This window comes from Euleptes europaea, chromosome 7, assembly GCF_029931775.1.
Source record: "Euleptes europaea isolate rEulEur1 chromosome 7, rEulEur1.hap1, whole genome shotgun sequence".
Taxonomy (NCBI): Eukaryota; Metazoa; Chordata; class Lepidosauria; order Squamata; family Sphaerodactylidae; genus Euleptes; species Euleptes europaea.
In genome coordinates, this window is record NC_079318.1 from 46,639,927 (window position 1) to 46,656,895 (window position 16,969).

Below are 16,969 nucleotides of genomic sequence, written 5' to 3' on the forward strand. Positions count from 1 at the left end.
ACCTATAGTTTAATTAAGACTTAAAACTTTAATTAAAGTTTATTAAGTTAATAAACAGTGTACCTACCTATATAGTTTAAGTTTAAGAAATTTGGCTCTCAAAAGAAATCTCAATCGTTGTATTGTTGATATTTGGCTCTTTTGACTAATGAGTTTGCCGACCCCTGCTCTAAAGGAAAAAAAGATTGTAAGAATATTTATGAGTGCCATTTCTCCCAAACTGTTTTATGTCAGACACGAAGGGGCCTTTTGTATCTTGCCCTTTCAGTAGAGGAAAGACTATATGTTGATTGATCACTATCGTGAATACTTTGAACAGAAAACTGTTTTGACTCTCAGTTGTGAAACTGTTTATCTCCTAACAATACTATGCAAGTTGTCATTAAAACTTAAGTTTCCTGAGTAAACGTAACAATCCTGGGATAAGTGGATGGGTCCCCTCATGGATGAGTAAGTAGTTAAACAACAGACAGCAGAGGGGAAGAATAAACATGCAGGTTTCACATTGGAGAGAAGCAAGCAGTGGGGTCCTCTAGGGGCTGGCATTAGTGTTTTGTTCATAAATAGATCTGGAATCAGGAGTGAACAGGGAAGTGGCCAAGTTTGCAGATGACATCAAATTAGTCAGGATAGTGAAAAACAAAATGTATTTTGATATGCTCCAAGAGGCCCTCTTCAAATCGAGTGAATGGGCAACAGCTGGCAAATAAGCTTCAATTTGTAAAGTGGTGCACATTGGGAAGAAAAAATCTGATTTCAAATATACGCTGAGAGGGTCTGAACTGGTGGCGACAGAGAAGGAAATAAATCTTGGGGTCGTGGTGGATCACTGTTGATCAGTGTACAGCAGAGACTGGTGAACAAGGTAGCTGTGTGCCAGGGGTTACAGATATTAGAATAATTCAAAATAAAACAGCTGGTATTGTAATACTCATGCACTGATCTATGGTGAAGCTATATTTGAAATACTGTGTCCAATTCTGGTCTTTGAATCCTAAGAAGGAGAACATACAGCTGGAAAAGTTCAGAAAAAGGTTTTCAAAACTACAAAGGCACCGAAACGTGTGGAATTTTACTTACACTATTTTAGATTTCTTTAAAAGGAGAACAGACAGATCGTGGAGGAAAGGCCCATCTATGAGCCATGATGCTCAATGGAACCTCCATGTTCAGAGATAGCATACCACTGAATCCTAGTGACTGGGGGCATCAGCAAAGGGAGGCTTTGTCCCTGGCGCTCCTGGTATAGATCTTTTAGGACAGGGGTGGGGAACCTCAGGCCTGGGGGCCGTATGTGGCCCCCGAGGACATTTTTTGTGGCCCTCCGGAGCTCCGGGGCCCTGCTGCAGAGGTGGGGCGCAGGGCGGCCCTCCCAGAGGGTGTTCCTGGCTTACAGCGGCGCTGCGGCGCCCTTTGGACCTTCTCTCGCTGACTGTCGGCTGTTGAGAAGCGAGAGGAAGGGGGAAAGAGGCTGGCGGCTCCCAGCGGCAGAGCATGCATGCAGGAGCCGATCGGGCTTCGGGGGGGGGGGGGCTTTTGTGGACTCTGGGGAGGAGAGGGCATGGAGACTGGGGCCCGGTCGCATGGGGCCAGCGTGCACGGGTGTGTGTGTGTGTGTGGGGGGGAGGCTTTTCTCTCTTTTCTTCCTCTTTTTCTGTCACTCTTTCTCCTTTCTCTCCCTCTCTTTCTCCCTCTTTTTCTGTCTCTTTCTTTGTCTCCCTCCATCCTTTTCTTTGTCTCCCTCCGTCCTTTTCTTTGTCTCCCTTCGTCCTTTTCTTTCTTTCTCCCTCTCTCTCCATTTCTTTCTCCCTTTCTCCCTCCCTCCCTTTTCCTCTTTCTCTGTTTTCCTTCCTCCCTTGCCGATCGACTGTGGGCTGCACCCCCCTGGCACCTCGTTTGCTCGGGCCCACTGCTGGCTGCCCTTCCGCCTGGGAGGGGGGAGTGGGGGCACCCTGCAGGCCTTCTCTGTGTGGCCTCCCCTGGGGTTGCCAACCTCCAGGTGGTGGCTGGAGACCTGGCAACCCTAGCCTCTTCCCCCCCACACCGGGAGATCTACACCTGGTATGGCCCCTGAATGATGTCATAAATGTGCAAATGGCCCTTGGCAGGAAAAAGGTTCCCCACCCCTGTTTTAGGATCTCTGGCCACTGGTGCTGCATTAGGTGTACTGTTAGTTTTATCCGGCTGTCTGTTTGATCATCTTAGAAAATATCTTGGGGAAAATAGAACACTGGTCTTTTCTGCTTTTATGAAGCAGCTTTCTAGGCATCTAGGCTCGCTGCCCAGACATTCCTCACCATTCAGTTACTCCTGCTACAGGGAGGCTACGTGTGTGGTTTGTTGCCACACAGCAGCCATCGAAATGATGACCTTCAGAGCTAAGAGAAGAAACTCCTTCAGCCTGAAATCTCTATTAGCTGCAGAGTGGTGCTCTGAGTGTCGAGGCCGTAGCACAAAGCAGGTCCTTGGAGCCATAGAGGTATACGGAACCTGTGCTGCAATTTAAGTATCCATGCATGGCCATCCTGTCAGTGAGTACAGCTGACCTTAGTGAGCTCCATGTCAGAGACGATGCCACCCACAGCACTCTCCACAGGATGGACGAGTAGGTACCGATGATACATTCCTTCATTTCACAGCAGCTGGGCAGCTTTCTTGCATGCTTAGCTCTGTGATCACATCTTCTTTTCCAGCTGTGTACTTTACTGGTTTACATTTCACATGTGTGTTGGAATAGGTAAAAGAGCTAATCTCTACAGATAACATTTACCACTGTGCCTTGTTAAACACACGCACAATTTTGTAATGGAAACTGTAGTAGCTAGTTACTCTTCTTGTGTCCTTGCAGTGCTCCTGAGTGGAATTATATTGACCCTGCACAAAAAAAGGCTCTGGATAAGCAAGCAGATGATGGTGAATTTTGGTGAGAGTCTTTTAATTGGTACAATCTTTAATAGAATGTGGACATGTAATGCTGCAAACGCACTGACGAGGAGGTCTCAATGTAGACCTACTTCCTAGAAAACATGGGGAGGGGGATGGAAGGGGAAGTGAGTAGCAAGCAACCTTTACCTGCCACCCTGTCTTCAGCTTTCCCTCCTTGCCTTCCCCTGGCAGCTTCTCCCTGGGAAAACTCTGTGCAGTTCTAGCCACTAGGCTGGACCCAGTTGCATAGTGGAGAACCCTCAAGGACTTGTGTGGCACACCTCACTTTCCCCTCTCTCTTCTTCCCCATACTACTTCCTCACAACAGCCCTGTGAGGTATGTTAGGCTGAGAATGTGTAACTGGTCCAAGGTCACCCAGTAGAACTTCCTTGGAAGAGTGGTGTTCAAACCTAGGACTCCAAGATCCCAATCTGAAACAATAACTACTATGCCACATTTAGGGTTGCCAACCTCCAGGTGGAGCCTGGACACCCCTTAGAATTACAACAGATCTCCAGACTACAGGGATCAGTTGCCCTGGAGAAAATGGCTGCTTTGGATGGTGGTCTTTATAGCATTGTATTCCAGTGAGATCCCTCCCTTCCCCCAAACCCCACCCTCCCCAGGCACTGTCCCCAAATCTCCAGGAATTGCTGCCTGGCCTGGCCATGATGAGTCCTCTCTGAAAGGCTAAAAGAGCCCTGAACAGGGCCCTGCCCACTCCTATCTTTGACTGAGCGAAACCAAAGCTTTAAGGACAGCAGTACTGTTGTGGTTGCCTAGGAATAGCCATTGAGGGAATACACTCTTAAAGCGCCAGGCTCTGCTTCTATTATTATGGGTGTGTGTGTGTTTGTTAACTCCCCAATTTTTAAAAAAGATTTCAGATTTTTCAGAAAACCCAGGGCTTTTCTCAGGTCTGTATAAAGATCTGTCTTGTCTGTTCATGCCCCCAGTCTCTGGATTTAAATATCCACAGGTGGGGCCATGTTAAAAATTAGATATATTGATGTGGCGGACATGCAAGAACTTGCAGGGAGCATATTATTTCCCCCTGCCCTACTATTTACTATGTTTCTTCCCTGAAAGACCCCATAGCCTTTTCTTGCTTCCTTCTCTCCTTCTAACCTACCAGCCTACATTTATCTTCCCGTCTGTCATCACCTTTCCTTCCTTCCCTCACAGTCTTTCCTTGGAAAAAGTGTGGCCCAGTCACATAGTGCCAGCTACTAGGCTGAGTTGCATGGTGGAAGTGATGTCATCACACAGGCGACGACTTTGGAGACGCTCTGGTATTTGGGCAAAACTCTATGGTAAAAACAGCTTCTACCATAGAGTTTTTGTCCAAATACCAAAGCGCCTCTCTCATTGTCGTCAACATGATGATGTCACTTTGAGAACTGATGTCATCATGCAGGAGACATTGAGGCCTAGGCCTCATTTTAAGCCTGGTAAGATCCCCCCACCTCCTCCCCCACCGATGGCCATGGGGACCTGGCAATCTTAGTTGCAGTTTGGGAGATTTCCAGGCCTCACCTGGAAGTTGTAATCCTGTTTCCATGGCATGGATCTCCCAGATCCTAATCTGGACCTCTAAGCACTACACCACAATGACTTTTGTGTGGGGTGGCTGGTGTTGAACAGTAGCCAGGCCTGGGTGAGTCATGCAAGTAGCTTGGTAGTCGTTGGCGAGGCTGTCCTCAATTACTCTTCCTTCAAAGGCTAAAACAGCAGTGGAAAGGGCCCTCCCCGTCCCCCTCCCCCTGCCTTTTACTGACCGAAACCAAGGCTGGAAGGCTGGGTATACTATTGTGGTTGCTTAGCAATGGTCACTGAGGGCATTCGTTTCTTAAAGCTGCTTCTTTCATTTTGGAGGGTTTTAATCCCTCCAATGTATTTTTAGATTTCAGATTTTTCTGCAAACCTGGGACTTTTTTCAGGTTTGTAGAAAGATCTGTCGTCTGCCCATGGCTCCAATCTCAGGATTTAAGTATCCACAGATGAGGCCACATTGAGAATTAGCTATATTGATAGACTACATACACATCTTAAGGACCAGTTTGCTCCCGTATGAATTTGACTGCCGGTTAAGATCTCCATCATAGGCCCTTCTACACCTACCTCTGCTGTGAAGTTGTGGGTGGCTACCAGAGTGAGGCTTTCTCTGTGGTGGCATCCTGGTTATGAAGTTCTTTTCCCATTCAGATTTATCTGAGGCCTTTGCTAAAATATTTTAGGTGATAAGTGAAGTCTGTCCTTTGAACTTTTTTTTTTTTAAATCAATACAAGGGCTGATTTCTGAAGCACATGGTTTTATGTCTGATTTTATTATTTCTGCTTTTATATTGGGAATGTACAGGATATTGACTTTGATTTTTAGTCACTGAGAGTGCTTTTAAAGTAGAAACATTGGATTAAAAAATCTCTTAATGCACATAACCAACACGATCTACTATTAAATATGTATGCCAAATCAATGTACGTTTCAGTGGATTACAGCCTGTAACTGAAATGTTACTGGAGAAATGTCCATGAGAATTCTGAAAAATGACATTTAATTACACACAGTTTTTGAGATGCTTTGCATAAGGAAGCAGCCAGAAAATGCTGAAGGCATTTCTCTATAATGTCAGAATTGTGAGACATGAGGAAGAGATGTGAACTTCAGAGAAGATCCCAGGAGCTTTATGTACTGTGTGTTTCATACTTCCTCCTGATGATTGTGGCACTCAAAAGATTCTTATGTATTGTCATTTTCTGGCTACTTTCCCACATGTGTTTTCAAAATGCGAGCAAGTAAAGTGGCTGGCATTGATAGAATGCAAACATGGTGAATTCTCAGCTGTGCTCTCACATTACGTGGACAACTCATCAGAGGCACTTTTTGTTGTCTCTGGTTTGGTTGGCCCCTGTGCATAGTGAAACTGGAGAGTATCCCTGGAGTCTCCTACAATAGTGCGGGTGTGTGTGTGTGTCTGTGCCATGCTGTCGTTTTTCACAGTGGCTTCAGCATAACAATCACATCAATTTGAGATGTGCATGTGCACCTCCATTCAACTCGAATCAGTGTGGTCATCTCACTGAGTTCCCTCAAGCCATTGCACGTAGGCTGAATGTCTTGACTTAGAGGTGAGGTCAAAGCACTTGGTACATTTTCAGAAACTGCCTATGGGTTCCTTCTTTCACAGACAGAAGTTATAGCTGTCTGGAGTGCTAGCATTATCAGGCTTCACAGTCAAGTTGTTGCCCTTCTTCTTTACTACTGCTGGGAAGAGTACTTTCTTGGTCTGGAGTCTACAACAATCCAAAGAAATAATGTGAGAAACAGTTATCAATTGCAGGGCAGGGGCAAATAGACTAGAATTAAACCCACTATAAGCTAAGGATCGCAAGAGTGCCTTAAAGAACATTGATCATTGAGAATTTTAGGTCTTAAATATTGATGGCAATTTCTAAAGCTTTGTGAAGCGGAATGCCAAGTTATTCCCTCGTGCTATTGCTGTTTGCTGCCTCAGAAGGAACTAAATCAATGACAAGAGGGTATGGCCATATTCCAGACTTGCTAAGCATTCTTGTATGCTCTTCTGGTGGCAGGATGTCCTTCTCAGATTTTCAAAGGCAGTTTACAAGGCTTGAGATTTGCAACTTGACTCCTGACACCCTGACAAGCAATGAGGTTCATAAATGGAGCCAGTCTTTGTTCAATGGACACTGGCGAAGAGGATCTACAGCAGGTGGCTGCCAAAATTATCCAGGTAAAGTCTCCAGGAGGAACTAAACAATTAATGGCCCATTGCTGCTGACAAAAAAAAAGATAGATGTTTATTGCAGGATTTCTTGAAAATGGTTTCAGTTGTTTCCTTGTACAAGCTAATGTTTTAGTTAAATCAATGGATCAGGCTCCATTCCTTTATAGTACGAGGTTCAGCTATGATGAGCAGGGCCTTCACTGCTCTAGCCCCAAGCATGTAGAATGCCCTCCCTACAGATGGAGTGTGGAGTTGCTTCTCTCTTGCTTCTTTCCAGAAGGGGTGCAAATGTTTTTATTCTGCAGGTCATTCAGCTGTAGAGATCCGCTGCTGTGGTATGGTTTCTTTGTTTTGTTATCTATTATTGCAGATATGTTTTAAAATTGATTTTTAGATTTTAATCTTTTAAATGATTTGCTATTGTGAACTGCCTTGAACTGAGGGCACATGGGACAGCAATGCTTTAACTAACTCACCAACAGCAGGTTTTGTTGAAAGGGGAAAGCCCTAGGAAGCCCACAAGTCAAGTTCAGAATGAGCACAGAGTCATGTGGACATTACCATTTAATTTGGGGGCATCCGGCATTCCATCCTTGTGAGGAAGCAGCCTAAGAAATACATCTCAGTGCATGTAGGATTTTTCACAGACAAAATAGCACAGGCCCCAATGAATGAGTGCATCTCTTTTCTGACTTGGAAGTGGCCATAAAACTCGTCTACATTGAACATTTTCAGTCGCTCTCATCTTTGTGGCACCTTAGATCTGCCCAGCCTGAACAGACCTTTTGTAAGAGGATTCTCAGATTCCACCTAATTGACCTACTTCTAAATAACAATATAACTCAGTATCAAATGTAACTGTTGGTTCTCTGGTTCAAAGTGTGAACTGTAGGGTGGCTGTGGCTAGAAGGACCATCCACCTTCAAAATGGCATGGGGCAGTTCATTGGCACCTACTATTTGCCCCCTTCTATGGCCTTTTTAAAGGCTTTACCCTCCAGTTTTCCTGCCGAGCCATGTTGTAGTGTTACAGCCGGGCTCAGCAGGGAAAGTGAAAATGAGAGAAGCGGGTATAGGTTCTGGGCTGCAGGGAGCCCATCACACACACTGCAAGGAGCCCATCACAAACACAAACACTGCTTTTGCGCAGGTGTGGATGTGGGAGCGGCCATAGCAGTGAGCTATGTGGGGACAGAGCATGTGGATGCCATTTCTGCCAATTCCCAAGACTCTTTCTGCTGTTGTGGTGTGGGTGCTGTTTCGTGTCCCTGTGTATATGCAGCCTTTGAAATATTACAGTTTAATTGTGCGTGGGATGGTGCTGGTGGAAGATTCAGCTTGGGTTTAAGGCAGAAATAAAGCTATAAAGGTCATGAAGTACGCATTTACAATCTTGCACACTTCTGGCTACTGAAGGTTTCACACCGAACCGCTAATATGTTAAATGGAGAAATCCAAGACTGTTTCCATACCGTCATTTGTTTTTAATTTTAAAAAATCTACCTTGCTCAAATTTCAGTATGAATGCCCTTGAAAAATGCCAAACCAAATGTATGCAATATATGAGTATAGCAAAGCACCTTGATTTTATTTGTCCAGTGCTAAATTAAGTTCTGAATGTAGTGCTGTTTGTAGCTCCAGCATGAATAGGTAATTAAAATGAATAATAACGTGGCATGTGTTAATTAAGCATTTTTTTAAAATGGCTCCAATTGGGAAAACAGTAGGACAGTAAAAACATGGTTTTACTTGTAAGCCTTTCCTTGGTAAATTCGATGCTATGGTGATTCTTTTAAAAATTCATGTAAATATGTAATTGTGGAAGATTTCATAGTATCTACTTCTGCTATAACAATGAAATCTTGCACCCTCAATTGTTCGACTCCAATGCTGCTACAGTATATGAGCCATTTTTTAAAAATGGAAGTTATTTGGTATTTTGCTATAGGTGGGGTCTGATTCAGTATAGGCCCCATTTTGGAAACCTAGACATTTTGATGGCGACAAGTAAGTCTCCCCCATTGGGGCAGCTTCAGGTTGGAAAAACAGCATGGGTTTAAGTCACTTTTCTCTGAGCACCAGTTTTCTGATTCAGATTGGGTCTAAGTACACTTGGGAACTCCCAGTGCACATCCAGTCAGAAGTCCTTGCAATGGACTCAAGGACTCTGTAAATGTTGGCCCTGGATATAAGGTACAGTTAGGGTTGCCAGCCTCCAGGTGACATCTGAAGATCTCCTGCTATTAAAACTGATCTCCAGCCGATAGAGATCAGTTCACCTGCAGAAAATGGACTCTATGGCATTGAAGTCCCTCCCCCTCCAAATCCTGCCCTCCTCAGGCTCCGCCCCAAAATCTCCAGGTATTTTCCAACCCGGAGCTGGCAACCCTAGGTACAGTTGGTGTGAAAAGAGTAATATCCCACTCCATCCTTAAGGGTCAGAACCTGCAGGCCATGATATAAAATCAGAAGTATCACGGGACTCAGAACAAGCCTCTTTGCATGGATCTGAATGTAATTGCAGTTTAACAGTTTAGAGCTAGTGAGTTTTTAAAAAATAAGATTAATTTTCCAGTTCAGATTTGAGTCTTGCATCTTAGAGGATTTGGCCCCGAAACAGCCTCCTGGGAATTAACGAGTGGTTGTGTCCGCTGGCCATTATTCCCCCAGGGAATGCCCCTTGATGGTTCAGTTTGTTATTACTGCAATAAATACACAGCACAGCTGGGGCTGGGGGGCTGGGAAGGAAGCATATAATATAATGGGAAGGCTGGGCAGAAAGCCAAATTGGAGTTATCTCCTCAGAACTATTCCCTGTAGCTCGAACAACAGTGAACTTGGCTGAGTAAGCAGCAAAGAAGCTCTCCTTTCATTCCTCTATGACTCTCTCTATATTTATACCTCTGCCTTTTTAGCAACTTACTGGACCAACCCTCAGTTGAAAATTAAGCTGGATGAGCCAGACAGTGACAATGAAGGAAGTGGGAGTGAGCCGTGTTGCTCAGTACTGGTGGGCCTGATGCAGAAAAATCGCAGGAGGCAGAAGAGGATGGGGGAAGACCTGCTCAGCATCGGATACTCCCTTTATCAGGTACAGCACTCACTGCTGCATACTGAGTTACTCCTTAGCGCTGTCCAACAGATACTACTGGTTAACTTCCTTTACATACATTTAGTGTAAGGAAACTTGGGTCCAGCATCCTAAACCTCTCCAGAGTTCATCCTGAAAGATTAGCTGTGAAACAGACTTCAAAAGGGCACTGAAACTTTGTGAGCTCCAAGCTGATTGACCAGTTAAGATCCTTTTTTCATGCCCAACTATCTGTGCCCCCGTCTCCAGAGGAGCAGGTGATGACCAGAGGCAGGGTTTTTTCAGTGGTGGCACCTCACCTTTGGAATGTCCCCCTCATTGAGGATTGCCCTGGAACCTACCTTACCATCCTTTAGGCAGCCGGCCAAAACATTAATTTTAATCTACACTTTTAACTGAGGGATTCCGTCTTTTTTACTGTATACTTTTTACTTTGTGAGCAGATCGCTGGAGAGGCAGCATATACATTTTCTAAATAAATAGAATAAGAGGGAGGATGGCACAGGTATCAAAGAAAAACTGAAGTCAACACATCTTTACCCTATAATGGTCTGTTTTAACACTCCCCTGTCTTCCTTACCTGCATTGTAGGGATTATATTACTCCCAATTCAGGTGTCCCAAATCTTTACATCAGAGAAGGAAAAGTGATTACACTTGGCATTAAGTTGTATTAAGACAAATTCTCCAAAAAAGTGATTGCCTTGCTGTGACGCTATAATCTATGTAAGCGTATCTGCCTTTACAATATAATTGTTCATGGATATTGAATGTGGTCGTTTCTTCCCCTCTTTCCAATGAAAGGCAAGTTGGCTGCTTTATCTTCCTGCATGATAAACACTGGAAAAAGTTATTATCGCTTTCATATCCAGCTGTCATTGAGTGCAAAAGTGAAAAAAAATACCCAGCTGTGAGGTCTAGGAAGACTTAGAGCCTGGCGTGCTCTGGTCTGAAAACATCCCCGCCTTGGTCTTGGAGTGACAATAATACTAAACGGCAGGCTCAGGGCTGTCCAGAATTCAGCAATGCCTGTGACGCAGCCCCTGCACAGAGGGCTCGCAACTTGAGAGCCAAACTACTCGTGATACTGGAGTTCATGACTGAAACTCTGCGTGTGTGATTTGGCTGTTAAAAACCCCCCAGCATGACGGTGTTAGCTTTAGAGCTGGTTTGCACAGCAGAACGGGGATGCTGCTTTAAGGAATCAAGTCTACTAAACTTGTTGCTTTCAAAAAGAAATGGGTGTCCTTTAGTTGTTCCTACTGTGATAGAAAAGGATGAACAGTAGGGTTGCCAGCTCTGGGTTGGGAAATACCTGGAGATTTTGGGGTGGAGCCTGAGGGGGGTGGGGTTTGGAGAGGGGAGGGACTCCAATGCCATAGAGCCCAATTGCCAAAGCAGCCATTTTCTTCAGGTGAACTGATCTCTATAGGCTGGAGATCAGTTATAATAGCAGGAGATCTCCACCCACCACCTGGAGATTGGGAACCCTAACGGGCATTCTAGCTATCTACCTAAGCTAGGATGGAGAGTGATGCTGAGAGCGTATCTTGAAGGTTAGACAATGGAGCAGGTAGAGAAGAGGGTAGCTGGATGGAAGGAAGACCCATAGCATAACATTCTGGGTAAAACAAAGAGACACCCACAGAACAGGCAAGAGGAAGGATACAGAGGAATGTGACCTAACCACCTTACCAGGTCTAGTGCCCCCTTTGGAGTACTAGTGTGTTTGGTACAAAGAGGCATTGTACAGTTCCTCACTTTCAATAGGTGGGGTGTTTGACTTGGGTTGGGGCTGTGATGTTGGAGGAAGAGGGGATGTTAACTCCTCCCTCTCTCCCAATTCCCTGATCAAGAATGCCTCCCATCAGATTAAATACGCCCTATTAGGAGGGGGGAAAGGCTGGCACAGTTCAGGTAACCATTGTCTTGACTTGTTGGGGTTTAGAAAAGCTCAGAGGAGATATTTCTGAAAAGGGAAACAAAGAGCGGCAAAACATAACCCCCTTTTCCCACTGTCACAGCCCAGTCTATATCAGCTCCCTCATGGCTGCTTTTCAGCTCCAAATTACAAAGACTGGAAGTCCAGTATGGCATCATTTGGCTCTAAAAAAGACAAGGAAATTAGAAGCAGAAGGAGACTGGCATTGCAATCCTGAACAGATTTACACCCTGCTGATTCCATCTAACTCTGTTTAGGATTGCACTGTAAAAATCTTAGTAGGGAATGGTGGTCTGAGCTGCTTATTCACATCGAGTTTGCTGCCTTCTCTCATAATAATCTTGTTAGCAAAACATTCACTATTATTAATCCATCATTACTGACCTCTGGCACAGTATGCTAGATTGTATGCCAAGGGTGGGAAATACAGAGAATTGTCAGGCCATACTCAGAGCAGAAATATTGCACTGAAGCCTTAAGAGTGTGTGTGCGTGTGGAGGGGGGGGGGGCTCAAATGGACAAGAAATGGTAGTTACGAAGCACAAAAAGGCCAGTTTTATCCATGCACTTCTATTTATTGTCATTTTGCCCAAGTGTTTGTGAATAACATGTAAGTTCCCTCTTTTATCAATCCTCTTTTATATTTTTTGCAGGTCCCGAAAGAGGTACATAAACTGTTCTGGAAACGAATATCCTTCAAAATGGTGATACACCGCCCCTCAGGGCTAAATATGTAGACAATCCACCACTTCTTGAAGGTTGATGCCACAGACCATTGCCCTGGTGACATATACAGGGGTATTTAATAGTTTCCTGGGGAGCTGCGGTTTTATAGCCTGTGTACAAAGGACGCCTTTCTGGAGCAGCCATTGTCATTCTTTAATTGCTGGGAGCACGAGTGTCTGTGGCAAGGAACAAAGCCCTCAAACCATTGTTAGGAGTTTGTTTCAATGAAATGTTCTCTCCTCACTCTTGCTATTCTGAAATGAGCATTTGGGGCGTGTCAGTTTTGACGATTCAGCCACATCTGTAACCCCCCCCCCCCCCGGGACTTTCCATAGGATTATTGTAGACATGCAGACCAAACCATTAATAGCGGAAGGTTTATTTATTTTAGTTTGGAAAAAAGATAGCTAAGCTAGTGACATAATAGAGGTTTATAAAATAGGGATGGAATGGAAAGAATTGATAGATAAATTTTTCACTCTCTCTCATAACACTTAGGGCAAAAAACGCATGGTCGCTTTATCCTCCTTTAATCCCTGTTTCAGCCAGGATTCAGCCAGGATCGAACACATGCATTTCACTTAATGTGCGTTCGATCATGGCTAAAACAGGGATTAAAGGAGGATAAAGCAACCATGCGTTTTCGCCCTTAGTCTGCTTCTGCATAGAGGATTGTTCCGCCCTGGAGCAAGGTGTTGTTGGTGTATCATAGTAAAGATTACTATGGTTATGGCAAAAAGCAAAATCCTGAATCATATCAGCTAACTACCATGAAAAGTTAGATCTCATTTCAGTGCCTAATGTATTTAGCATGTTTACCGTATGACCTTTCTGGTAACAATAGATATGTTATCATTAGACAATACAATACACCCTGTTTCAAACATGCTCCACCTGGCTGGTATGGCTGTTTCCATGAGTCACATTTTTAAAGGCAAGTGGTACAGATGCTGTTTAAACACTGATTATTTTGTTTTCATGCCTTTGTTCGTTATGGCAGCTAATTTGCTTTACAGCTCATGCACAGCATCTGTACATGATGTATGCTATCAGTTATAGAAAGATGAGTGATTCAAGATTAGTTAGTAGATTAGCTCTTCGGTATAGTGGGAGGAGTGCGAGAAAATCCACTTTGGAAAAACTCCCTTTATGATCACAATGACACAGATAGAAAGAATTTGCCCTTCTGTTCTAATTTGCTCACATTTTCTATACATGTACCATAGCCCATCATTTTGAGGAAAGGATGATGTAAGGAGAAAATAAATGAATGGTGGACAGGGGCTCTGAATCAATGACATCATGCATGCTTTGTATCTTGAAGTCACAGGTTCAGTTAAACAATCTCAAGTGCCAATTGGAGTGGACAATACTGAACTGGATGACCAATAGGATCTCTAAGCTGCTCTTACCAGTACCAGGGCAGAGGAGCCTATATCAGATAACATTTGCCTTCTCACACACCTGGACAAGATTTATTAACACATGACGCTACCCCAACTTAAGTCAAAACTCTTAGTAAAAGTATCTGAGTTTGGTCAACTGAGTAGATTGAGATACTTTCTCTGGTGCCCATACATTGGTCAGCCACCAAAAATACCAGCAAGATCTTGGCCATTCCCAAGAAACTCAGGGCATGCCATCCCTCTCAGTGCTGGCTCTGTCACAGGATCTGGATCAGCTGAATCATGCCACTTTAGGCCAGGCCTATCTGCTAGACTCATCTATTGCAAATCCATGACAATATTTTATGAACAAAGGAATCTTGTGAAGAGCCACAGTTTAACAATCTTGTTGTAGTCACTCTTTGTATAACCTATTGGTGTTCTGAAGGCCTGTTCGTGTAGTTTTTGGACATATGGTGGTCACAGGAAAAGTATCTGAGAAATGTCAGTTGTAACAAGAATATGTCCACCATACTCTTTTGCCATTGTTGGTTCTTCCCACCTTATTTAAGTTAATTTTGTTCAGGTGCACAAGCGTGCACTTTGTATTACTTATTCCTGTTGCACATAAGAAGGAACATCTAATACTCAAGGGTAGACAGACTTAGGGAGCTTCCCCCCCCCACCTCAAGGAAAGAAGGAGCAGCTTCAAACTTGTACATTTCCCCCACTTTTGGTGAGTAGACCCTGGGTTCCAGCAAGGCAAATGTGTATCAAGGATGGCCACTGAAGACTAGAATGCATGGCTTGAATCCCCCAACCCCCATGATTATAGTTTTTGCTGTGCATGTTTTGAGATAGCTGTTTTAATCTGATTCCCCCCCCCATTCTTGTTGTCACTAGTTGGGAAACCAAACGGATGTTCATCTAAGCAGAGATTTCTTCTTAAGGAACAGAGCTGTGGCTCGCTCTGACACATACATCAACCTGCGTGAAGTCTCGAAACGCTTCCACCTGCCTCTAGGAGAGTACCTCATTGTGCCATCCACCTTTGAGCCTTTCAAAGACGGCGAGTTCTGCCTCAGGGTCTTCTCTGAGAGACATGCTCAAGCTCAGTACGTAGCTTATGCCAAGTAGTATATGCAACACATAGGCTCTGTGGACAGTGCAGGTCTGTCACTAACCGGCCAGTTGAGGGGCAGGATATCTTGCTTTCTATGAATGGATTAAGAGCAGGGGCTATTCAGCTATGCTTCTCTGTACCTTCTGAGATAGTGACCAAGAATATATATTAAAAACTATGAGAAGATAGATGGGACTTCAGCAGAGCAAATCCTCAATAGATATGCATATGCACAGATAAACGGGACCCCCCCCAAGGGATTGGGGAGAGGGTCACAAACACCCCATCACCATCCTCCTTAATTATGATTTCCCCAGCTTTCCCTGCAGTTATTTGGCCTATTCTTCCTCTTTTGCCTGTTCTTGTGTACATGCTTATTTGAAGATGAATATATGTTTAGATAGATGTTTTAGCAGCTTCACACAATCTGGCCCTAGATATATTATGAAAACAATAAACTACTTTGAATATTATCCCGTGATAGATAAACAGTGCTACATGGTTAATACCTGTATTTTCTCCTCACAGGGAAATTGGTGATACTGTGGTTGCAAATCCATACGAGGTAAATAAATCAGATAGAATCAGATTAACAGAACTACTGTGCCATCCTAAGTGGAGTTAAACCCCTTCTCAGTCCACCAAAGTTAACTGTTTAGGATTTCATCCTGACAGTGTCATTTTATGCAGTTTTTCTTCCTAAGCATTTAATGGGATAGTAATATGAAACACCGGCCTAATGACACCTAAAAGACTAACAAAATTTTATTCCAGCATAAGCATTTGTGGACTAGAGTTACAAGCTTTGTCAGATGCAATGCTGTGGTTCCTCACAAAGTGGATATTTATATTTGAGGTACAACCCCCCCTCCCAATTATCTGGGACAGAGTTCCATGAAATCTACCGGTATTACATTTCTCCCTGTACTTCTGGCATTTCAAGACTCCTTGATTTGTTTTCTTGTTCATTATTTTTCATATCTCAACCATAAACTTCTTTCTAGTGAGGACCCATTGTGTTGCATCTGCTGGTGGGATCAAGTCCATGGAAACTGAAGCTGAAATTAAATCTTGTTAGAGTTCAAGGTGCCATTCGGCTCCTGTTCATTTCTGCAGAGGTTTTCACTGTTTGTCTGGGCATTTGATTTAAGGCCTCATTAGTTAGTGAGTTGAGGCACCTTTTTTGTAGGCCGGATCAACTCTGTCGCACAGTAAGGAAAACAGCTTTTTGCTTGCATTGGCAAGTTTCCGGTTTTGCTTGAGGCTAGAAAATGCAGCTTTTGTATGTCTGGGCCTTGGCATTCCTTTGTTACAGCAGCATAGGTATAAGATATGTATAAAACAGTACTAAACAGGATTTTAAGACTTCTGCTCTTTTCAAAACTTGTTTTGGTAATCAAAGGACCCTTTGCAAGAGACTTCAGAAGAACCCTATACTTGCTGGACCAATTAAGTAGGGTTGCCAGGTCCCTCTTCACCACCAGCGGGAGGTTTTTGGGGTGGACCCTGAGGAAGGCGGGGTTTTGGGAGGGGAGGGACTTCAATGCCATAGAGTCTAATTGCCAAAGTGGCCATATTCTCCAGGTGAACAGATCTCTATCGGCTGGAGATCAGTTGTAATAGCAGGAGATCTCCAGCTAGTACCTGGAGGTTGGCAACCTTATCAATTAAGTGATACCGTACACTTCATGGAATTTGTTGCATGGGTCATCAGTAGGGTTGCCAGGTCCCTCTTCGCCACCGGTGGGAGGTTTTTGGGGAGGAGCCTGAGGAGGGCGGGGTTTGGGGAGGGGAGGGACTTCAATGCCATAGAGTCCAATTGCCAAAGTGGCCATTTTCTCCAGGTGAACGGATCTCTATTGGCTGGAGATCAGTTGTAATAGCAGGAGATCTCCAGATAGTACCTGGAGGTTGGCAACCTTACCAATTAAGTGATACCTTACACTTCATGGAATTTGTTGCATGGGTCATCAGTAGGGTTGCATGGGTCATCAGCCAGGTCCCTCTTTGCCACCAGTGGGAGGTTTTT

General features: G+C 44.2%; 1 protein-coding gene across 1 annotated transcript in view; it reads left to right on the forward strand.

Moving 5' to 3' along the window:
• LOC130480216 (calpain-8-like) overlaps positions 1-16,969 on the forward strand; it is a 66,859-nt gene that overhangs the window by 23,572 nt on the left and 26,318 nt on the right. Inside the window, exons 8-13 of the mRNA XM_056852665.1 lie at positions 2,849-2,923; positions 6,521-6,681; positions 9,590-9,765; positions 12,360-12,371; positions 14,721-14,932; positions 15,469-15,505. Of these exons, the coding sequence (XP_056708643.1) occupies positions 2,849-2,923; positions 6,521-6,681; positions 9,590-9,765; positions 12,360-12,371; positions 14,721-14,932; positions 15,469-15,505 (673 nt within the window). The remainder of the gene's footprint in view (positions 1-2,848; positions 2,924-6,520; positions 6,682-9,589; positions 9,766-12,359; positions 12,372-14,720; positions 14,933-15,468; positions 15,506-16,969) is intronic.